We start from the raw sequence: 24405 nt of genomic DNA, 5'->3' as shown, positions 1-24405 counted from the left end.
TGTAACTTCAGCCTTCTTCCAGCATGAGGAAGATTCTGTGTGGGAACTAAGAACCACTGAAGGAAGAAACTGAGCAGATATGAGCCCTCGAAAACACATTCACGACAACGGGTGAAACAGCACAGCAGCCTGGGACTGGAAAAGAGATGGTTTCTTAAATGCATTTCCCTTTGGCTTTACAAGTGAGAAGTTACACATTCCTTGTCAACACAGAAGACTAAACCAATGGACCAATTTAACAGTACGATCTTGGGGTTAAAAAAAAAAAAACAAAAAAAAAAAAAACAAAAAAAACACAACAAACACAAACCCAACAAACCAGAAGGAGATTGAGAAGAATTTCCCTCTAGAAACTGGTCTGGCCTCTGCAAAACATGGTTCTAAAATACAGTACAGTCCCTGCTGCATGCCTTCTGTTCTGCAAGCTTGATGTGAAAACACTGCTTCTCCAGGCAAGAGAAACAGTGGTGCCTGACGCCATCCTGCAAGGTCCCCCCCCAGGAATCCTGCTTAAACAGCTCATGTGTTGAGAACAGCACCAACAGCTGCAACAAATTTAATTCCTGGCCCGTAGGAAAATAAATGAGAAAATCCACAACACACTGCTATAGAAATGGCTCGTTCCCAGGCATGGGGAAGCATTTATTCAACCAAACAGCACTAACTGTGGAAATTGTTTTCACACATACACCATCCCTGATAGAAGGTATTTTATAGCCACCTCACCAATCTGCCCCCGGACAGGATTTTTTTTTAAAAAAACCACGAACTTTAAAAAGATATTTTGTAGAAAATACTACAAGAGAATAAGACGTATTTAGAGTAACAGGCATCACCTCTCATCTTTAGCTATTCCCCTACATGAAAAAAATGCTGCATCATTACAGAACTTAGTTCTCAAAAATGGGGAAAAATGAATGGAACAAGTCTTAAGGGTCTGACTTTTGTTCTTCTTCATAGGGGGAGGCACCAAACATGACTGACAGCAGGAGTAGTCCATCTGTTGAAAGCTTAGATAAATGTGTTGGTAAGAATGTCTTCCTGCTGCTGGTGGTGTAGGGTTCCAATGCCAACTGCTGGGGCTGGTAAAGGAGGTCTACTCACAAGGCGGAGCTGAAATTTGAGTCAGGAGGAAATGATTAATGAAGCACAAGCATAGGATCACATCTTGAGGTCCTCTGATGCCATGGTGATATCTACTGTCAGATACTGGGCAGTCTCAGCTGCGAGTAACGCAGGAAGTTATCTCCCATCACCCAAAGACCATGGCTCCAAAAACATTATGGTGCACAATCTGCCAGAACAAACAGCAGCTTTGGATTCTCCTCCTACTCCCTTCGAGTGTGTTGTTTCCTATCTGGGACCTTTCATCATCCTGTCTACTTAGATCAAACAACTGGTAAAAGAAATCTCCAGCCCTGCTCAACACCACTAAATGGTGCTACAAAGAACATCAGTAGCTTAAATTAGAATGCACATTTGGTTTAGGCATCAGGATTAGGGTGGTTGGTTTTTTTTGTGTATAAGCATCACAGAATTTTGCATTCAAGAACTTCATTTACAGACTCAAACACCATCGGGGCATCTTACCTTAATCCCCACCTGCTTTTCAAACCGTGGTGACACAAAGGACCATGGACCCATGTTCTGTGGTTCTTCCTGACTCCAGATGAAGGCTAAAGGAAGGATAAGGGTACATTACAAATGCACATATTTATCTTTTCAGCAGCTCAAGAAAAATAGTTTTTTCTTTTGTAGTGCCAAGACAAAAAAGGTAGAGGTGCTATCTTTGAAATGAAGGCTTGCCAGACTGAAGTCCCTGGCAGGTTATAGCTTGCTTAAGTCAAACTAAAAGTATGTCCACCATTAAGGTATACTGTGAGTATATTCTGCTTTTGTACTGCCATTTTCAAAAGCTACTTAAAGAACTGGACTGCAAAGACCAATACAAAAAATGCCCCAAATGGTTTACTCTGATTTTCAATAGTGTTTTATGGAAGTTAACAATAACAGAGAGACAAGTTCTTCTAGCACAAGTGGTAAACATTTATATTATACCACTCCAGAAACACAAGATGTAAAGTGGGGAGGAGCAAAGAAGAATAAGCCACTACAACTCTTCATCCTAAAAGACAGGCAATGGATTTAGTTACGTACTTCAAAGAGCCTAGAAACACAAAGGTAAAAATCTGGCTGACCTTTGGCACGGCTGTATTTGCTCAACTCTTGCTGTAGAGCTTCCAAGGGGAAAGGACAGAGTTCTTCAAGTCTCAGAATAGCTGTGTTGTGCTGTTTCTCTCCTAGTGTCTCTCTTTGCTTCACCAAAGCATAGTAATGCTTACCAGAACACAGCACCACTTGGGTGACACTGAAGAAAGATAGCAATGTTTCCAAGTTTAGTGTTTTACAGAAACTCTACGCAGAACAGTTTCATACTTCATAAAGTTGTCTTTAAGTAAAAACAATCAGCCAAACTATAAAGCTAAATTGCCACCCTAGAACATCTTTTCTCTTCTTTGCCTTCCCTTCCCTCCCACTCCCCTCCAACAGTTCGCAAACTAACCTTTGGGCACAGTATGCTAGAGCCCACAGGTCCTGCTTCTTCAGTAATCCTGGGGAAGTTACCTTACCATGAGATTATTCTCTCTTAGCTTTAACTATCTAAAAATTAAACACCTAGTCAAAGCTAGTCACCTATGCACTCTCTGTAGAGAATAAAGCAGAGAGGCAGAGGAGTACCTCCAGAGGACAATGCTCTCCCATGCCAAAGAGGAACTGCCTGCTGGAGTCACACAATACCCTCCAGCAATCAGAGAGATCTTGGCTGCCTAACCTTACTGGACAACGACAAGGAGATAAACCTCACCCTTTGTGCCTCACCATCCCACTTAAAAAAAACCAAGATGCTAAGATCCTAACATCAGGGATGCTGTCAGACTTGGGCATTACAAAGACACAGACCAGATAAGAATCTTAAAAAGCAAAAAAAAGATGACAACCAGAATTGCCCATTGTGAACAGGATTCTCTATAATATCTGAAGGGTGGGAGATATACACACACAATTTATTTTTGCCCTAACTTCACTTCATCAGCTCAGGTGTTCCAACACCAGAACAAAAATTTACATCTCCACATGACAGCTGCTCCCAGTGAATGTTTGCTAATGGGCATGGTGCAGAATGGCACCCATCAGATCAGTAACTATGGTCACGGCCTCCTTGTGGGGGCAAGGGCTGAAAGCCTGAACACTTAAGTATTATACAGACAGGTATCATAACTACCAAAAAGTAAGCAGAAGAAAAGGAGAGAAACAAGTAAAACTAAGTCACCCATCATAAAACAACATATTCCCCCCAAAGTCAAGTCTTTCATATCACCTCAAACTTCAGCTGTTAGGTAGGAGAAAGAGACAGGACATCCTTTCTGAGCTTCTCCTCTAAGAAAGTAGAGCTACCTTTTAGGATCTACAGAGGAGTCACCAATGACAGGCTTGAATGTTGTCCTTGGGGCCATTTCTTCAAAACTTGATACAGCAGCCTACGTGGGGAAAGAGTTGGAAGTTACCAAATCTTGCTGCCTTTTCCCTCAGGCCAGAGTTGGGAAGAGGATACCAAGACAGGGTTTTGGTAGGTAGAAAAGACACAACCTTCCCTCTCCCTCCCATTCCCACTGCCGCCAATGAAAGGTGGGATGATAAGATTCCCAAGAACACCGCCAGACCTAGAATCAACCCTACTTCTAGCTCACCTCCACCCAGCTTCAGTCCTCAACCTATCCAACCCCAAACAGGGAAAACCCCATTGATTCCATGATTTGACCCCCAAACAGACACTGGAGAACACATAAGAACAACAACAAAGAGAAAGGGGAAGAGAACACGGAATAGGAGGAAGAAGAGGAGAGAAAAAAGGAAACGAAAGTTTTCAGCTTACAGGCAGCCTGAGTAACACTTTGGGAGAAACGACAATGAGAGGTTTCCTGAAGTTTCGGACCATTTGCCGCCGGAGTAAATGGAAATACTGTGCTGGGGTGGTGGGATGCACAACTGACATGTTCACCTGGTCCCCATCAACTCCCTCTTCCGAACTGTCACACATCTATAAGGGCAACACAGCAATACCTTGTCAAGAAGCAAGCAGTGAGGCAAATATGCAAGAGAATCCAGGCACGTAAGACACACTGACTAGTATAACAATAGAAGAGCAAATATCCCAATTCGGACATTGATTGCAGGGAAGAACAACTTCAGAAAAGAAGTGGCTTTAGCATTTAACTGGTAAGATTATATCTGAACTGCCTCCTTCTAGCACACTGTAACCAGGGCATGACAGTTTTTCTAACAGTGGAGAAGTCATGACTTCTCCATCAGAGTGGCAGCATCCCTCTAAACATGCTGCAAACCCCTCCTTAAGCCATTACTCAGATGAAAAGGCTTTAATTTACTTACTACAGTCGCAAGGGCACAACAGTAGATTTTTCTTTTTTGTAAAAATGTGCCACAGATTTACTAACTGATATTTAAGTGTCCCACGTTCTGTTTGTATGATTTGTGCCTAGTGGGCAGATCCGAGTGGTTTGCTCAAGAGGGTGGCAACCTGTTTCTGATGCCAACTCCCAAAATATTTTCCATAAGAAGTGCTCATCAGAGGTGTGCTATTTGCAATTCAGCAATTCTGTCTTGCTACTGGACTCATTCTGTGGTACAGGGGCATTGCTGGGGGGCAGCAATCAAAAAAAAAGACAGCAGGCAGTACTGAAGCATGTCCCACTAGGGTTATTTGCAGAGGGTGCAGGGCCTCTGCAAGCACTGTGCAAATCTGACGTTAGGAAACTTCATTTTACCACACACCCATTTGGGCAGGTGACAAAGATGCAACAAGAACAGCGAGCATTTATTACAAGGTTCAATCAGAGTCTTGCAACAGTGCTGTTGCGGCAGAATTTAAACAAAAACTGCTTCCTCACCACTTCTCGGCCTACACCTTCTCATCACAGGCCCCTTTCTTCCTCCACTTTCAGCCCAGCCCATTCCTATCTCATCATGATGGCATGATCCTGGTATGTCTCCAGCTTCTGCTGTCACTAGCAGGTACACCAGGAACGGGGCATTTTGTGGCAAGACAAAAAGTGCATTGGTTGACAGTGCTGTGACAGGAGATATGTGAATCTGAGAGGTGTGGCAGGGTACCTGTAAGAACCGTTCCATCCGGCAGGACGAGTGCTCAGGGCCTGCACCATCATAGCCGTGGGGAAGAAGAATTACTATCCCACTCTGCAGAAGCCATTTGGCCTCACCTAAAAGACACACAATGAGGAGGAGGGGAAGAATGATTTCCACAAAACACAAAGCCACAAAACACATACTGCTTTGCACAAACTACTCAGGAAAAAAGAACAGCTAATTTCCACATCATTAAATACAAGCCTGAAACATGCTGCTCGCATTTTGCCTTGAGATTCACAACAGTGAAACAGCACACATAAGATGATGTGAAGTTTCTGAAATTATCGTGTAACTTTGGGATTCCAGAAGACTTAAGCCTCCACGTGGAGCATGTGACAACAATGAAGATTTTACAACTTAAATCCTCTTAACGGAATTGTCTTCCTGACCAACAGGGGTCCTCAAAGGTAACTCTCCAGTAAGAAAACCCCTTATCATAATTCATCACGTATTTCCTGCATACCTTGATCATTTGGTCCTCAGCAGGTGTCACCCAGGCAGCATCCTGTGAGCCAGTCCTAGCTAACACAGTAGCGCTAGCCACAGGCTTGTTCCCCTGAGCTCTGTCAAACCTCCTGCACTATTTAAGCAATTACAGTCAAATCCAGAAGGTAATTCATCCCAGCCTCAAATACAAGTTGAGGATGGGTGGGATAAGAGGGCCTCTGAATTTCCAACTATGATTACAGAGGGAGCACAGAGGCCTAACTGAGGCTAGGTGCCAAAACTCTGGACACTTATATACGAGCAATCCCACTCTAGAAATACATCTTAACATTTTCTCAGCATGTTCCAGCTCAGAGAGGTATTATCTGTGCACTCAGAAAACACGCTAAAGTCAAACTTAGAAGTTGGCTGCAAGGCATTGTTGGGGGGGGGGTGGTGTGGTGTGTATGTTCTAAATAATCACTCTTTTCCTTCTGTATTGCTTCTGAAATTTTTCAGATGCCTCATGAAGGAAAGGTACAGCCTAAAAAGCTATCATCTATATAGACAGTAAAATAAATGAGGGGGAAGGGGAAGGTCATTATATATATAAACTGTCCTTTCGGAATGACTGTCTTCTGCCAGGGATGGGGTGTCTTTCATTTTAGATGGATTGTCTTCAGAGAAAAGCTGCACAGAAGTCAGAACCACACAGGCAAGCTCACAAGAATTCTGGAGAAGACAGAATTCTTTTTTCAACACATTGCCTTTTTCCTTTAAAGATTAAGGATTTTCTAAAAATGTGCTTAGTACAAATGATTCATTTTTAAATATACTAGCTCCTTGTACACTCACCTCCAGAGATGAAAGTGTCAAATATTATCTGTGCTCCATTAAAGAAGTCTCCAAATTGAGCTTCCCAAATTGGCAGTAATTTAGGACTCTCAATACTCATTCCGTATTCAAAACCAAGCACAGCTTCTTCAGACAAGGGACTGTTACTCACCTAACAAAAGAAAATTGTTGGGAGGGATGGGTGAGGAAGAAGACAACCCAGGGTTAAGAACCTTTGGAACCAGGCACATCAGTACTAGGCACACTGACGACCTGCACCCCTAAAGGCAGTTGATGGTCACCTTTTTTTTTTTTTTCTTCTGAATGAAGACACTGAGGGGAAAAAATAGGTGATCTCTAAGGAAAAGCAAAACCCCTTGTTAAATTTGTACAGAGGGTAACTACAAAGAACGGGGGTGCCCTGACAGTTTTTATGTCTCTGTATCTGGGGTTTGCCAGAATATACAGGCTACCTAAATATGTCTTGGCAGCTTTAAAATATGCATTCTGTTTCAGCACAACTTGAAGAAGGTTGTCTTGTGGACCACAGTACCTACCTCTAGGAAACCTTTCTGGTCTGGGGACATGTGATTCAGAGGAATGTAGGTATCATCTGTCTCTTGGCAAACCAACATCGCATGTCGTTGGCTAAAGGTTCCTCTGCCAACATCTTGTCCACTTAGTCTGATATTAAAGCCTTGCCAAGAATAAACAAAACACTGGATTAGGAAGTCATATAAAAAGAAAACATGCAGGACAACTCCCCAGTTCTACAGTGTACTTCTCTTGTTATGTCTCTTCTTGGATTCCCCTCATCAGCAACGCCAAATCTGAGATTCTTAATCAGCAGCAGCTCCAACTCACAAGTGCACTGATGCTCAGGCATTTTTCTTTCCTCCTCTCTGCAGCCGAGAATTATTTTGTGGTAAATGGTTTTACTGAAGCAAACTGAAAAATTGCGCATTCTGTATCATATGTAAATGGAGATATGAATTCAGGCTAGAGAGGAGGGAAAAGAAACAGTAGCATGAAAAACAGTCTGAAAATATTTGGGAGGGCCCACTGACGTCAGCTGCGTTCACAGTATCACAGTATGCTAGGGATTGGAAGGGACCTCAAAAGATCATCTAGTCCAATCCCCCTGTCGGAGCAGGCACACCTAGATGAGGTTGCACAGGAAGGCGTCCAGGCGAGTTTTGAATGTCTCCAGAGAAGGAGACTCCACAACCTCCCTGGGCAGCCTGTTCCAGTGCTCTGTCACCCTCACTGAGAAGAAGTTTCTTCTCAAATTTAAGTGGAACCTCTTGTGTTCCAGCTTGAATCCATTACCCCTTGTCCTATCATTGGTTGCTACTGAGAAGAGCCTGGCTCCATCCTCATGACATTCCCCCTTTATATATTTATAAACGCTAATAAGATCACCATAAACGCTAATAAGATCACCTCGTGCTTAGCCCCACGCACGAATGTTTTTGGTGAGTGGGAGGGAGCAACAGATCTCTGAAGACATTTAGCAATGTCAATATACAAATATCAGTGACATAAAGGATTCAAATTTCCCTTCTCTTAGTACCATGCAACTATAAATTGTCAAATTTATACATCATATCAATCTTTAGACTTAGAGACACCTAAGAAGTCTAATATTAGACTTTATTGATATTAAAGCAAAAAATATTTTTTTGTCTGCTGTCTGGTTGCCTCTTACCTTGGCTCAGCAGGGAACCAAATGCTAAAGCTTCAGCTGTTGCCCAGTCCAGCTTTTTTCCTTCCTCCATTTTTTGAACTCTTGACTAAACAAGTAAACAACAAGCAAAAGTTACTATTTTGCCTTTTTCCATCTGTAGCTGTTTTGGTGGCACAGACTGATATTAGAGGCTAGGAAAAAAGAAAACACTATAGACAGAAATGCTATATTCCTGCAGCCAGCTTAGGTTAGTTTGGAATACACACAGTCTTATTTCAGCACATCCTGAAGAAGGTTGCCCTGCAGACCACAGAACCACGTATGACCCACATGCTCATGTACCAGTCAACAAACTGTGGATTGACAAATTAGATCTTAGCCTGAAAACATTAAAAATCTTAGCACAGCACAGAGCGTGCTCTAGACAGACTTTTGACTTGTCTGGTTATCAGTGATGAAAGATACCAGGCATATGTATTTCAGTCTCTAGAATTCCCCCCTGTTCTGGCCTGCAGAACTGCAGACAGATGGTCATACCCAGCTGGGGTGTTCTTGCCTTGGGCTGGGAAGACAAGAACATCAATCTTCTGAAATATTCGACTCGTGGCGCCTCTATGGCTGCCAACCTGACACCTGCACATGGTCATCATTCATCAAAGGGAAACGCTCACAAACCCAAACCAATCCAAATATTGCACACAACTTATAAGCTATCAGAAACAGACTGTCAAACTTGGCCACATGTGTATGCTTATGTTTATATACATAAAACACTCACTACTGGCTTTAGAAACTGTGTACACTATTACAAAGTACCTGATTCATTCTCTCACAAAGTACTCATTATAATCGTAAAGTATATAAATTATAATGGTTTCTATTATTTGTAAGAATGATGAACTGTATTTTCTGTAAGCTTTATTCTTCAGTGCAACAAAATATTATTAAAATAAATAAATTAAGTATATGGTCAGATTTGGGGGAGAAGATGTCTTTCTTCAAAACTGGATGAAAAATAGCATAATCTCACCCTCGAAAAAGAAAGCAAGCTGCTTTTCCTAGAGAATACTATGCTATTATCTAACTGGCAGCCTTGCTGCATTTAGAGTTTTTCCTGTAACGGGTCATATCTTTAAGCAATGGGACTAGAAGCATCATGTGCTCTACTGACCTGTGCATAGGTCTTCAGAAGATGGCTGTGCATCTGTAGCTCTTCAGGCACCTCTACAGACTTGGCTCCAATAAACTGCAGAAGTGGTACAGGCATACCTGTGTCCCAAGTGGTGATTTTAGCAGAAGGCTCAACAAAGCCTTTCCAGTGAGCCTGCAGGTTGGTAGGAGGTGGACTATACAAAGTCATGTTGGCAAGATGGTCATTCAGTTTAGAATAGTACGTCGTCTTTATCTCAGATACTTCAGCCTCAGTCATGAGCCCAGCAGCTATTAGGTGTTCTGCATATGTGTCTGGAATACTCTTACGGGATCTGTCAGGGAAGGAATCAAAACCCACAGACATTAAGCCTGAAAACTGCAGAACAAGGAAATACCATTTACTACTGTCAGGCACCATGGAAAACTAAAATAAAGTATGTCTTGGTGCATTATATTTACTTGCATCAAGTTTGCTTTCCTGGAATTTCCAGAAAGATAACGATTCTCTTGGATATTGACTTTGTTTTTTAAAAATATAGACTGTAAAGTGCCTACAGTTGGCAGTTACAGGTAAAAGCAACTCAAAAAAAACCTCCCAGTTTGATTGACTCTATGCTACCATGCATATTTTCTTCAGACAAGTTGACAGAAGGATTTCAGTATTAGCTGAGAATCAAGCCATCCATTCCATAAATGCTTCACCTAGAATACTTGCAAAGTTTCAGCCAGTAAAGTTTTATGTGTATTTTTCTTTGGGAAAAGGATGAAATCTGAATACATTTAAATGCTCATAAAGATGAGTCCCCACTGGAACCAGCAGGGCCAAGCAAAGATGAGACAAACATCATACTGGCTTCCTGCCCATTCTCCCACATTATCTACACTTTCCTCTGGCACACAGAAGACAACTTTGCCTTCTGATTACTATCGATAATAAATTTGAAATCCAAGGGCCATGTGCAAGATTGTTCTCCAAGGGGCATCAAGCCACATATTCAAGAACCAACACTAGTGGTTACCTTCATTAACATGACATTCTCAGACTCACAGCTTAGTCAAGGGCTGGTGACAGTGTAGTTATACTTATATAAAGACTTGTCAGTATGACACAGGATCTTCGTTATACTGGGACTTCTATTACAGTCACAGCCAATACTGAGTTGGTGTAGACACTGGTACATTTTGGGATTGTCAATCAGGTGGTGTTACCCTTACCTGATGATTTTGTACATGCTGGGGTTGGTGAAGAATGGCTCATCGAGTTCATTGTGGCCCCACTGTCTGTAGCACAACAAGTCTACTATCACATCCCTGCGGAACTGGCGTTGGTACTCGACAGCCAGTCGTGTGGCACGGACAACTTCTTCAGGATCATCCCCATTGACATGGATAACTGCACATCCAACAATTTTACCTGCCCAGGGATTCAAAACATAACAACAGCAATCACACGCAACCCCTTCCAAAGAAAGCGGAGACACACCTACTCTGCTGAAAACTACAGATAACTCACGTGAAGTCTATTTAACAAACAAATCTAGAAAAGATGCTCTTTGTGATGAGAGCTGGCGTAAGGAGTAGGAGTCTTCCTTGAGAGAAAGTGCAATTAGCCCAATCTGTTGTATTTGTCACAGTTTGAGCACAACTTCTTTACCAGCACTAAATTCCCAGAGGACTTTGTATACACAGTTCCTACGTCTCAATCTGGATGGAAGTCTGTGCGGAATGGGAGAGAACTATTTGATCTACTCTTTCAAACAAAAACTGAGTTTTGTTTCCTTCTTATCCTAAGCTATCACTCCTATGAATTCATACAGGCCAGAAACAATCTTCTTGCTTGCTAGCAGTCATTCTAGCCACTGCTCCTCCAGGCAGAAAGGTCTCCTCATTAAAAAGAACACTGCAAAATTCAAATGTCTTAACACCCTCTCCTGTATGACAATTTGGCTGCAAATTTTCCCAGCAATGGAGTGCTCCTCTTGTACTTTATCTGCCCAAATTCTGGGAAATAAAGATACTTCAGCCATTCCTGACCCATGTCAAGTTTCCCTCCCTAGCAAAATCCTGCAGCTCAAATGGTAACACCCCTCCTCCTCACCAACCAGGTAAGAAGAAAGGAAAACTAAGGATGGAAGGGGAAAAAAAAAAAAAAAAAAAACAAACACCACCAAAAAACCTCCACAACACAAAATCAGCCCAGGGAAAATGTAATAACAACATATGCTAGCTACCTTATCAGATTTAATGAATCTACCTGTTTGGTTTGATGAAACCATAAGACAAACACTTGACGTTAAGTCTTAAAAATAAACATTGGTACATTTTTAATTATAGGAGACATACACAAGGGAACTAACAACTATGTCTCTGATGTTGAGGATTATAATACTTCTGTTTATCACTAAGAAAGACCAGTCCAAAACAAAAGACTTCTAGTTTAAGCTTAGAAATGGCATGAGCCTCATCTTTCAGTTAAGAGCTCAACAAGCTTACCTGACAACAAACAAAACAGAAAAATAATAGAGGATCTGACTTATAAATCTCACTCAGAAAACACACTGGAATGATTTTGATTAAATTTAACAAGATACAGTTAAAATAAACCTATTATACACTCCACCACAATACATTTTTAAAAGCTGTCAATGGCATGGCAGAAATTAAATGAGTTATAAAGACTTAGCAGTAGTCTTGCAAATATTTTATAACATCCTGTAAAAATGTGACAAGATTTTCCCTGATATTTAGTCTTTGCCATAAAGCAGATGGGGGAGGGCGTATTTTTAGCATCTGAATGTTTGCTAGTAGGAGACAATAATCAATCATAATTTTAATTTCTATTCTATCATGAAAATAGAGATAGATTAATCTAACTCCTTAGAGTTGATTGGCACTTGCTATAAAAAGCCCACAGCAGAGCATATATTTGCACTGGAGTTAAAAATCCTTTCTGACACAACAGGCAATCTTCCTTCTGATTCAACTATACATACCAATATCACTGCAGTACAGAGATGATCTTCCTCGCTCTGGAGGAGTGGTATAGCCCAGCTGGTTATTAACAATCAAATGGATGCTCCCACCAACTCTGAAATGTGGTAGATTAGAGAGGGTCAGTGTTTCAGGAACAATCCCTTGCCCAGAGAAAGCAGCATCACCATGAACCTATATTAAGGAAGAAGATGGAAAAGTCTCATTAGAAAACACTGGAGGAACAGCAAAATCAAAACTGTAACTCATTAAGCAAGACCCTGTAAATTGAGTAGGTAGAACAGATACAGTTTCAGATGGATCCACCTCTTAACCCTTTTCAGTCTACTGTTTTTATGATTTGAAAGTCTATATAGTCTTATCACTAACACAAGGTCATAGCAGCCAACATCTGTACATGACTTTCTGATGTAATCCCTACCTGGAACTGACCTATAATCTCTTAAAATTGACCCACCAGTGTATAGGGGACTGCAAGTATCATGTTTATAGCACAGCCGCAGCAGTCAGTAGCAAGTCACGGACCACTGAACAAAAGGAAGCCAGTCACCACAGCATTCGCTACATGCTTTGCTGAAAGTTAAATGCTACTGAACTGGGACTTATGCCTATTCCCACCTTACCAAATAGAGACAATAACAGACACAACAGGAAAAAAATGTGGAAAGGAATGGAATGGAAGCACTTGAAAAGCAAACAAAAGCTTTCAGAAGGAAATAAAACCTAAGTTCTTAGTGACATTTCAAAACTGCAAATAAACACTGCAAATAAAACAAAAGTTTGGAAGGGGAGGGGAGGCTACTGTGATATCCAACCCAGGTTTCCAAAAAGGCTAGAGATATTAGAATGAGTATCATTGAGCATTTCAATGTTTTGAAACTAGAGATAGTTCTCCATTGATGAATATGATCACAGCTTCCTCAGAATGCAGATTCGATCCTTTACAGATCAAAGTCACTGTGCAGATTGATGTAGTTTCTTACTGAAACCAGATGACATTTCAGCTTTCTAGTTAGGGGATAATGCTTTCAAGCCTTAATAGACTTTTGGTGGTGCAAGTACACCTGGAAGAGAGTAGAGGTGTAATCAACCAGTGAAGTGGCAGGTTTTACACAGTTCTAATAAGAGATTTTTATTTTTTTTTAAAGACATCACAGAAAACCAAAACTAACTACTGCAAGAGAGACAACACAGCATTCCCACTCTACTCCATACCATGCTACACTTGCTTCTGAAGTGTTGGGTTTTCACTTTTCCCTTCTAGTTTCTTCTGCTGCCTAAGGTGGCTATATATCTCAGTGATACCACTTGAGTAAAGACCCTAGAACACCCGAAAGAACTTTATGGCCTTCAGTACTGTCCTGGTTTGAGTTAATCTTCCTCGCACTCCTCCTTCTCTATAAAGAGGATCCCAGTTCTTGATATTCTACATTAATTCAGTTTTTTTGATATTGCCGTATACACCACTTCTCTTCACATGCTAGTCCAGGAAGTCTTACAAAGATCAGTTAAAAATTGTGAGCAAAATACCTGCAGGCAAATAACTTTGTCTCCAGGCTGTGCAGAGCTCTCTGGGGAGTAATCTCCATCGAGCAGAGTCTGTTGCCTTCCTCGTGTCTTGCCCACAGCCACTGGATTGATTGCTTCTAAGTGCGAGGGGTTAGGTAGCAAGGTGACATGCACGGGCCTGTGGGAACCGAAGTCGAGATCTACAGAAGATGTCAGGTGGGAGAGCACATCCCCAATGGCTGCTGAATTCTCTGGAAACTCGCTCAAACCACGCATCTTACGGAACATTAGCTGCATGGAAACAAATTTGATTAAATTCCCTTTACAATTCATTAACACATCGAAAGAAAAATATTTACAAAACTGTATGCTCTCCTACTCCTGAAACTACATGCTTCAGATACGAGCACATAACCCTTCATTAGAGTTCTCTTTATCAGTCTCCTGCAAAGATCTGGCTGAGGTGCTGACAGAAGGGGAATACGCTCTCACGTGGGTAACTTTTTTATTGCTTCAGCATTTGCAACACAACAAACTGCTAGGTTTTTGTATCATTGTAAATAAAACTAGGCATAGAGCAACTGTCAATAAGATTGTAAGTCTCTCACCTCAGGTGGAAGCTGAAGTAAACCTGTAAGAAGATTAAGTCTTCCACGATGAGGCATTCCAAGAATGATGTCTGTCACACCGCTGTATGCACACATCTTGAACAATTCATGGAAGAAACCCATCATACTCTCTGCTCCTTCACCACCATACCGCTTCACTGTGGCAAACTTTGTGGCTAAGAAGTGATCAAACTCCTATTAAAAACAGGAGAACTTTAGTATTAGGCTATTTTAAGCAGCAGTCTTCTGTTTCTAAAACTGAAATATAATTTATGTTTGTACCTTTAAGGCATACAAGCATACCCCTTGAAAGTCTCGACTCATTCTCCACCCACACAGTATAAGACCAGAAGCTATGATGACTACAGAAATCAGCTTGTATCTCCTCTTAAGGAGGAAAATGTTGGATTGAGAACCAAACTGTCTCTAACATGGAAGGAGAGGCATGAAAAAATATAACAGCAGGGCAATTTACAAATTCCTTGATAGTTTACCTATTTTAGGTGGAAATTAAAGAATGGTATTCTTTTACAGTATAAACTTTAACTATCCTGAGATGCAAAGTGCTGGAGAAGCACGACATTTAGTTTTGATTACTATTAAACAGACTCCTTAGTACCTAGGTAGAAGAATGCTTGAGAGAAAGAAAATAAACGAATCTATGTTTACTTATTTTCCTCTCACTCCTCCCACTTCATTCATCTACTCCTAGACAGCTCTTGTAAGTGACAAAGTTTTGAAAGCACTGGAAGTGTCTGTAGTGTTTTGCAACTGAAGACTGAAAATAAATTGAGTCTGTAACTGAGAAGGGAAGACTGAGCCAAAGATCCAAGCCAACTGCTGAACACCTTCTAGTGAAGCAACATTTAGTTCTAAGGAAATGCTTCTATGTGTGATTAGTTTTGTACGCAGTTTTTCCTGTCAGGGTTAAATTCTACACTCTAAATACTGTTCTGGTCATACTGAAATCAAGATGGGATACATCAAGGTCCCAATTTCAACCTCCTGTGTCACTGTAAAATCCCTCTAACTGCCAAAGAGGCAAGAAAAATAAAAATATGCCATATACTTCTGTTTAGTCATTGATAAATATTACATTTAACACTCCTTCCACTTGGAAAACTGGAAACAGGGACACCTTCACAGATCCTGCTCTTCTACCTTTCCATCCTTCTGGACAACATGGGGAGAAAAGGGGGAAAAAAAATATTTTTCATAGTACAGAGGTATTGGAATAAATTTTCTCCATACGATTTGCAAATGCATAAATCTTTCACTTCTTTACAGAATGCATTGAACAAAGGTTCCTCTGCTGGAAAGCAACAAATTCACCAGTGCTATATGGCTAACACCTCAGTTCAACTCTGTTTTGTTCTCCCAAAACCTTGAGAGACATTATGTTTTAAAGCTAGTAAAATAAATCAGCATTAGGGTGAAAAGAAAACACAGAACACCTACATCACAGTACAAAATTCCATAGAGCTCTGCCCAACCTTGCATTTCCATGAGTAACATTTAGTATAAGATGTCAGACGATTAGCCTAAGAGAATCTCACTTTTGAGGACTGATTACTCATAGATTTGTAGGGTCATTATTTGTGTCTCCTGATGATAAAGAATATATGTTGCACACAATATATGTTCTAATTAGTTCTAAAAGCCTTTTGAGTTTGGAACTGGTTGGAATATTTTCGTAGAAGTAATTTCCAAAGTAATCAATGCAAACCAAAAGGTATCATTATTTGTTTCAATAATGGCTGCTAAGTTAATTCAGCAACAACCTCCAGTGAGATTCCTGCATTTATGTATTGCGCTTTTTCAGGCAAAACAGTCTACTTTTTCCTCTTGCACACTGTCAAAGCCTTTCAGGATAGTGATTGTTGTTTTTCTGCATGAATATCTGGAGCAGTAAAGGGTTCATGACAACTCCACAACTCCATTACAATCCAATAATAGTGAACAAAGTACCTGCGACTCCAACATCAGTTTGCACAAGTGCTTTTTCTCTTCAGGTGTAAATGCTTCTTGTTTTAGCTCTTCAAACCTTTTAGCAAACCATTCTCTCTCCTCCAAAGTTGGAAGCTGGCTTGTTTCTATGGAAATATGCCCGCAGTATATATGGTCAAGGTAAGCCAACACATCCTCTAGAGAAGCCTCTTCTTTTCCCATGTTTAGAAGCCCTGGTGAGAAATAAATGTTATTAGCCACTTTGGGGGACAAGGGGGAAGCATTAAGACCTAAACTATTGTCTTGCAATTACATTAGCATTTTGAACATAGAAATTAATGTCTTTTCTTCCTTTCCTCCATTTAAAAACAAAACTAAAAAATTATTTCATAAGCACACTTCAGTGTTATTAATTTGAGGGTCTCATGCTACTTGTAATGTGCTCAAAATGCCTGTCTGAAAGAGTTTACCATGAATGACACAAAGTCACTGTTTTTGTGACTCAGTATAGCACTCAGTATCTTGTGGCTAAAAGATATGAGCTCCAATCCCAGCTGCACCACAAGTAAATGAGCACCTGTTTTGCAGATAGAGAAAAAGCACAGAGAGATCCGCTTCTGTACAAGGCCATAGCGAGAGTCTAACTGAGCTAAGAAAAGACAAGTCTTGACTTCTGCCCCAGTGCTCTGGCAGCTGCACTACAGCATTAAATATTATGCTAAATCATAGAATGTTACAGCAACACAAGAAATTAATGTATAACCTCAGTAGTTGTAAGAACAAGTAAAAATTTTCATGGTTACCAAAGACGCTAGAAGGTAGCCACTCATTACATGATGATTTCTGCAACAAACATATAAGCAGGCTGAAGTTAATTTTCCATCCAACAGTTCATTACTGATTGAACCACCACTCAATATTTGGCTCTTCCACAGCAGACACAGCCTCTTAATAAATCAACTGTGAAAACAACTTGCTGTGATAATGCTGCAGATTTACCTGTAGTAATGAGAGGCCCTTGAAGAACTTCAGACAACTCTTGGATTTCAGGTACCATGTCCATAACAGCTTGTCCAGCAAACAATGGATTTATTTTGGCTGCTTTGTGGCCATGTTCAGCATATGCAGTTATTAAACGAGCCAGAGCATGGTCAACTAGAAAAAAAAGAAAGCAAAACAGTATCACACATATGCTCACATTTAATCCATTTACAGCACTAATACAGGAGCATTCTCTCACAACTTGAGAATGGCACGCTACCACTGTGCAAAGTCTTACTTCCTCAGCCGACTCAAATCATACCGATTGTGCCTCCCTTTTCCTTGCTGGAATGACAGGAAGATAAGGTCTTAACAATAACTCAGGCCCGATGACTTAAAAAAAAAAAAAGTCTGTGTCTGCAGGAGCCACTAGCTAACTGCATGTGTACATGCTGAGCCAGACATACCAAAAATTCAAATATGTGAACATGTTTTTCAACAGATACCAGCAACACACTGTTGCAGGCATTTTGCATTGAAGTAAAAAAATTATCGACATAAGCAAAATTTGACTAGCTGAAAGGTCATACACACAACATTACTGTCACTGAGCACATGCCACAGACCAGGTCGATAAACCATAAACCAATAAAATATATTACAAGCAGAATCTGCTACAAATTAGGTATATGTAGCAGTTTATAATACATTTTTAACAGGGAGCAGTGGGGGTGTCACCCTGATAAAGGCACAGTCCTGACAGTATTCAGGTCTGAAGTCTTTCATTTTCCAAAACAATGCAATTTCTGAAACCATTTCACAAAGTTATTTCTCTGATCTTCGCATTTCCGCTGCCAGCACTCTGCTCCAGCTATTACATACACATAGTCGGCCCATTCAAACAAGGTGTTCTACAACAGAAGGACATAACCCTTTAGTCTCCCACAAAATTCTCAGCAAGAAAGCCATTTAAAAGCAATTTTAAAAATTATAGAATGGTTTAGGTTGGAAGGAATCTTAAAGATCATTGAGTTCCAACCCCCCCTGCCATAGACAGGGACACCTCCCACTAGACCAGGTTGCTCAACACTCCATCCAGCCTGGCCTTAAACACCTCCAGAGATAGGACTTCCACAATTTCTCTGGGCAACCTGTTCTGGTGCCTCACCACTCTCAAAATAGCTCCAGCTCTCCTGTAGGCCCCCTTTAGGTACTGGGAAGGCTGCAACAAGGTCTCCCTGGAGCCTTCTCTTCTCCAGGCTGAACAGCCCCAACTCTCTCAGCCTGTCCTCATAGGAGAGGTGCTCCAGCCCTAGAGCGTGTAACATAAAAGTATATTAACGCTTTCCTTGCTTAACAAGGAGGCTACTTAGTGATGGGACTCCATGTCCTGGAGCTAACAAACCAGCTTCACTCCTGCTTCTGTGCAATGCGCTTCATTCCTACCATAGCCTCCCGAGGTGTTAATGCAGGCACGACACTCCTACCCCAGAAGGTTTTCTGCTTGGAATTCTTTTTCTGCACTATAATACCCCACTAAAAGCATCCCAGTTGTTGCCTCAGCAGAGTTATCTGTACTTGTCTACTTCAAGCACGACACTATAAAAAAAGAGCAGTAAAACGCTACAAGAGTGCATTACCAAAGTAACTTCAGCCCCTCACGGTCACTTCAGCCCACGGAGCTTGGGCCTATCAGCAGGATTCCCGGGGAACCCAACCGAACGGCTTCGCGGAACGGAGGGGGCAGGCTCTGCCGCAGGGCAAGGCAAAGCCCGCCAGGAGCCCGGAGGAGAAGCTCCGGACGGCGCCCGTTAAGGCAACGAGAACAAAATACAAAGCGCGTCAGATCGACGTTTCGACGCCCTCGGACTTTGGGCCCCTCAGCGCTGGGGAGGGGGCGCCGGCTCCCTGAGGCGAGCGTGGGGCTGCCGAGCACCGCCCGACCCGACGCGGCGGGGACCCTGCCTGCCCTCCCCCTTGTCAGGGCGGCGGGGACCCTGCCTGCCACCCCCCTCATGGGCGGCGGGGACCCTGCCTGCCTCCCACCCTCATGGGCGGCGGGGACCCTGCCTGCCTCCCCCCTCAGGGCGGCGGGGACCCTCCCTCCTCCCGCGGGGACCCTCCCTCCTCCCCTCAGCCCAGCGCAACCCCAGAGCGGCGCAGGAGGGGTGTAGGGGGGTGTCCCGACCTGTTTTACCGCTCGCCCCAGCACTGCGCGACTCCACCGCTCGCCCGCTCGCCGCCTTCCGCGGTTTGTAGCCGTAGACGCCCCGCTCGGTGCGGTACCAGCGCCGCAGGCCGCCCCGCCACAGAGCGCAGCGCACGGCGCTCGCCGCCGCCGCCGCCGCCGCCGCCGCCATGACCGCCGCCCCGCCGCCCGCCAACCGCTGGCCCCGCCGCCGCCACCGCCCCCGCGCGGGCTGAGGCCGCCGCCTCTCGCCCCGCTGGCGGAGGAGTGAGGCGGAGGCGGGCGGTCCGGCCGGCGCCTGAGGAGAGGGTCCGGCCGTGCGTGTAGGCTTTAAATCTGAACGTTCAGAACACCGCTCTGACCCTTTCAGCGTCTTCGGCAGTATATCCCAATATCCTGGTATTTCCTGCTAAAAAGCTGCCTAAATTCCCTATCAGTCAGTCTCTCCTGAAACCCAATCAAAGCTTGAATGTGTCTTCATGGCATGCTGGGTTGTGGTTAGACTGGGAAAAGACATATCAACATCACCACCTCTGGAAAACCTACCAAAAAAAACAGGACATGATTATAGAGAAAGTTTTAACAAAATCTAAAAGCTTCATCTAAAGTTTTCAGGTGCCTGCTAACCATTTCCAAACACATGAAGGACAGGAAAGTCATCAGGAGTGGTCAGCATGGCCTCACCAACTTGATGGACTTCTGGAACGAAGTGACTGGCCTGGTAGATGAGGGGAGAGTGGGGGACATTGTCTACCAGAACTTCTATGGTCCTTGACACTGTCTTCTGTAAGATGCTCATAGAGAACCTGTTGATGCGTGGACTGGGCGAGCAGACAGTGAGGTGGGCTGAAAACTGGTTGAATGGCCAAGTCCAGAGACTGGTGATCAGTGGCACAAAGTCTAGTTGAAGGCCAGTAACTAGAAGTGTACCCCAAGGGCCTGTAGTGGGTCCAGTCCTGTTTAACATCTTCATTAATGATGGGGATGATGGTGCAGAGCGTACCCTCAGAAAGTTTGCAGATGAAACAAAACTGGGATGAGTGGCTGATACATGAGAGGGTCGTGCTGCCATGCAGCAGGACTTCAACAGGCAGGAGAAATGGGCTGACAGGAATCTTATGGAGTTCAACAAGGAGAAGTGCAAAATCCTGCACCTGAGGAGGAACAACCTCCATGCTGGGGGCTGCCCAGCTGGAAAGGAGCTTAGCAGAAAAGGACGTTGGGGTGGACACCAAGTTGAACATGAGACAACAACATGCCCTTGAAGCAAAGAAGGCCAATGGTATCCTAAGCTGCATTAGATAAAGTATTACCAGCAGGTCCCCTTTACTCAGCACTGGTGAGGCCACACCTGTCCAGTTTTGTGCTCCTCAGTACAAGACAGACATGAATGTATTGGAGAGAATCCAACAAAGGGCCACAAAGATGAGGGGACAGGAGCACCTCACATGAGGACAGGCTGAGAGCTGGGACTTTTCAGCCTGGAGAAGAGAATGCTCAGGGGGGGTCTTATCAATGTGTGCAAATAACTGAAAGGAGGGTACAAAGAGGATGGAGACAGTCTCTTTTCAGTGGTGTCCAGAGACAGAACCAGAGGCAACATGCACAAACTGAAACACGGGAGGCTCCATCTGAATATCAGGCAACATGTTTTTACTGTGAGGGTAACTAAGTGCTCGAACAGGATATCCAGGGAGGTTGTGGAGTCTCCATCCTTGGGAGATATTCAAAAGCCATCTGGACAACCGACTCTCAGTAGCCCTGGTTGAGCGGGGAGGGATGGACCAGATGACCTCCAGAGGTCCCTTTCAACCTCAACCATTCTGTGATTCTGTAAACTTTGTGTGAATGCAGGTATGGGAGGCAGGAGGTACCAGCAAATTACCTTTCCACAGGCTTGGTTGTACCCACGAATCTACTTTGTAGATTGCCTTCACAATGGGGAAATCAGAGAGTAGTTTTTCCTTCAAATCAAACTGTGGTTATGTGCTTTTGGAACAGGTGGAACTGGATTTTGCAACAGAATCAGTTATGACACCACAGTTGGCCAGGGATTTTATGATATTCAGAGTTCTTGGAGAGGGGCCACTTGTGTTACTTGAGGCCTGTATAGTTGGGTTTATGCAGTTTTAAAACAGCCAATTTGGGAGAAAAATAAAAGTGAATTACCTTTAAAGCTGCAGAGAAGGCAGAAGGATACAGCTATAGGACAGTAGACATGATGCCAAGAGAGCAAAGCGTAGTAGAAATGTGACTTTGAATATTGATTTTTTCAATGTATATTAGAAAAAAGGAACCTTGAAAATAATGTTGCAACATGACGTGATTTTGAGGGGGTTGACAGTAAAGAGGCAGAAAAGGTTGATATAGTTAAATATTTCTATTCTGTGCTTGGGGAAAAAGACAAATGTTGCGAGCAGATTGCATGATGATGAAATACTTTTCCACAGTTCTTAAGCAATTATCAGTCAAATAGCAGTTATCAATGTGGTTCTGCTTTAAAGCAGATAGAGAGCTAGTTGAATATTTCCCAGTTAACACTGATAGGAGGAATAGGTTTGAACATTAAAAATCTTCCAAAGTTAAAAAGGACAAAATGAGATGGTTCAGTCACACAATGTGGATCTCAGAGAAGTAAAGGAATATTTGTATATATGGGGTCACTTACTGGTGTAATGAAGTCTAAGCATGAGTTTATGGAATAATATATATCTCATCAAGTCAACTTGGTTTTTTTTCTGTGATTCAGAATTGAGTTAATAAAGATTAAAAGTACTTTGCAGACTTTTGCCAGCATAATCATCTTGCATAGGACATGCTTACACGTGGCATAAGTCTTGCTGTAACTATATCTAGGTCAATAAAAGGTTTTGTTGACTTTGGTTCATGTCTAAATGTGAAAAGGTGGTACCTGTGCCAGCAGAAACACTGCTGCTAAGGGCACATGCTCTAGGCTCTGCTAGAGGACTCTCCTGGCCTGACTCTTCTGGCACAAAGAGCCTGTCCTGGAGATTTCTGCGCGAGGCTGATTCAGTACTACCTGACGTTCTGGCTAAAAAACTTAGAAATGCTTCAAAATCAAGGTTGTATATACTAAATAGTATGCAGCTGACTACCTAGCAGATCATGCAATATTTTAAATAGAAAATCATCATCAGCTGGGAGTATTTCTAAAGGGATTATAGTCCTTGCCACTTTAGCAGTTATACCAACCCGAGAAAACTGCCCACAAAGTCCTGACAAAGTTTGTCAGCTGGAGGTATGTGGTGAAGAAAGGTTATCTTGGTGTCAAGATGGACTGGACATAAGCAAATGTGATTTATTTTAACAGTATGAGACACAAGCTTGTACACCTTGAATGAGTATGCGCACTAAACTATCACTGCTTTCTCGGAAACGGTGACTATAAATAATCTCCAAAAGTCATGGGAATAAAACAGATGGGTCTAAAAAAGTTATGTGAATATCAGCTCACTTGGCAAAAAAGATCATTTTCTGGATTTGGCTACAAGGAAATACTGAGTACACCTACAGATTCCACATTAGGCCAGTATTTGGCACAACTGTCATTCCTCTCTGAATACTGTGTGCATGTTTGGTGCCAGTAATTGAGGAAACGTATTGAAAAAGTTGGGAAGAAGAACTTCAGGTACTTTACAAGGGAAAGCTTTATGAGCTGTTGGACAAAGGTAAAACAAGATTTACTTGCATGGTCTTTACAAAAGACAGTTCCAACATAGTCGTAGCTGTATGGGAATGTGATATAAATACAGAAGGAGCTTTTGTTTCCTTTCAAAATTGTAGCAATAGCGCATTTTTTTCACATTAGAAAAGGCAGCAATATCACGCTTCAAAAGAAAGTAAACCAACTTTTCTTGACATAATGCCATTGAAACGGATACTTAAGCCTAACATAACGCTGAGTCCGCCTTTTCAAGCTAGACCAAAAAAAAAAAAAAAAAATCAGAGGCATCCACTGACAGGCTACAGGATTGGTGGCTTTGGAAAATAAAGTGCCAACACTATCATGGAGTTACCTTCCCCATTTAACCCCTTTTTTTCTCTGTTTAGAGCATGAATCTTCTCCACTTTAGTGAATCAGTTTAATCAACCTGATAAGATACTTTGGCAAGTAAATGAAATCCCTGCATAGCAGGGACACTTGAATGATCTGTGTAAAATAGCAAGCATAACTTCATCCTTTCAAACTTTTCCAGAAAGAGATTTTTTAGATGAGCAATGAAGTTAAAACACAGGGAAGAGAGCTCTTTCCTGGGGGAAAAAAAACCCACAACTGTCTAGTCCTGTACCAGTTGGCAGAGTACCCCTAAAACTCTGCATCAGTAAACAGTCTTGTATTTGGGCTGACTCTTGCCTCTGAATAAAAGGTGGCTTTAACAGCTGAATAATCTCATTACGCACATCCAGGCCTGCGTCTGCTGTCACAGCCAGATATTTGTGTGCACTGGTTCTAAGTCCAGAGGGCTGTAAACGCTTTGCCATGCCTAAGAAAAGCTTCTGTCAGAAACCTGGCTGCTTAAGAATCTGGATTCTAAATGTAGACCAGACTCACTCTGAAATTCAGGGTTGCACCAGCATTTTCCAGCTGGGGCGACATCAGGGTTGCCCGAGAGCCGACCTCGTGCCCAGACGCAGATCGTGAGCGTTTCGAGTCAACTGGGAGGTTTTGTGTAACTAAATTTACCATTGTTAAATGTCTTCAGATGTCCAGAGAAGAACACTGGACAGGAGAGGAGGACGAAGTGGAGATACCAGATATAGACTACAAAACACAACAGACAACATCAGTTAAATCATCAGATTACATCATAACTTCAAATTATGCTCCTGTTACT

The 24405-nt window shown here is 42.5% G+C and overlaps 1 protein-coding gene across 1 annotated transcript; it reads right to left on the bottom strand.

Annotated features, from left to right (window-relative positions):
- Positions 1-292: 292 nt before the first annotated feature.
- DHTKD1 (dehydrogenase E1 and transketolase domain containing 1) lies at positions 293-24257 on the bottom strand (the record flags this gene model as incomplete). The annotated part of the gene is made up of 18 exons (XM_082495233.1): positions 293-1113; positions 1591-1676; positions 2199-2368; positions 3457-3539; positions 3935-4099; positions 5191-5297; positions 6508-6658; positions 7044-7183; positions 8195-8279; positions 9345-9657; positions 10541-10739; positions 12319-12490; positions 13847-14116; positions 14434-14628; positions 16402-16613; positions 17380-17535; positions 19550-19922; positions 24123-24257. The coding sequence occupies 18 exons, from the start codon at positions 24255-24257 to the stop codon at positions 1012-1014; spliced, it is 3114 nt and encodes a 1037-aa protein (XP_082351359.1). The 3' UTR covers positions 293-1011.
- Between the last annotated feature and the right edge of the window lie 148 nt (positions 24258-24405).

This window comes from Vanellus vanellus, assembly GCF_965231255.1.
Source record: "Vanellus vanellus genome assembly, chromosome: 1".
Classification (NCBI taxonomy): domain Eukaryota; kingdom Metazoa; phylum Chordata; class Aves; order Charadriiformes; family Charadriidae; genus Vanellus; species Vanellus vanellus.
The sequence above is the reverse complement of the archived record's forward strand: the minus strand, read 5'-3'. Positions and strand labels throughout refer to the sequence as shown.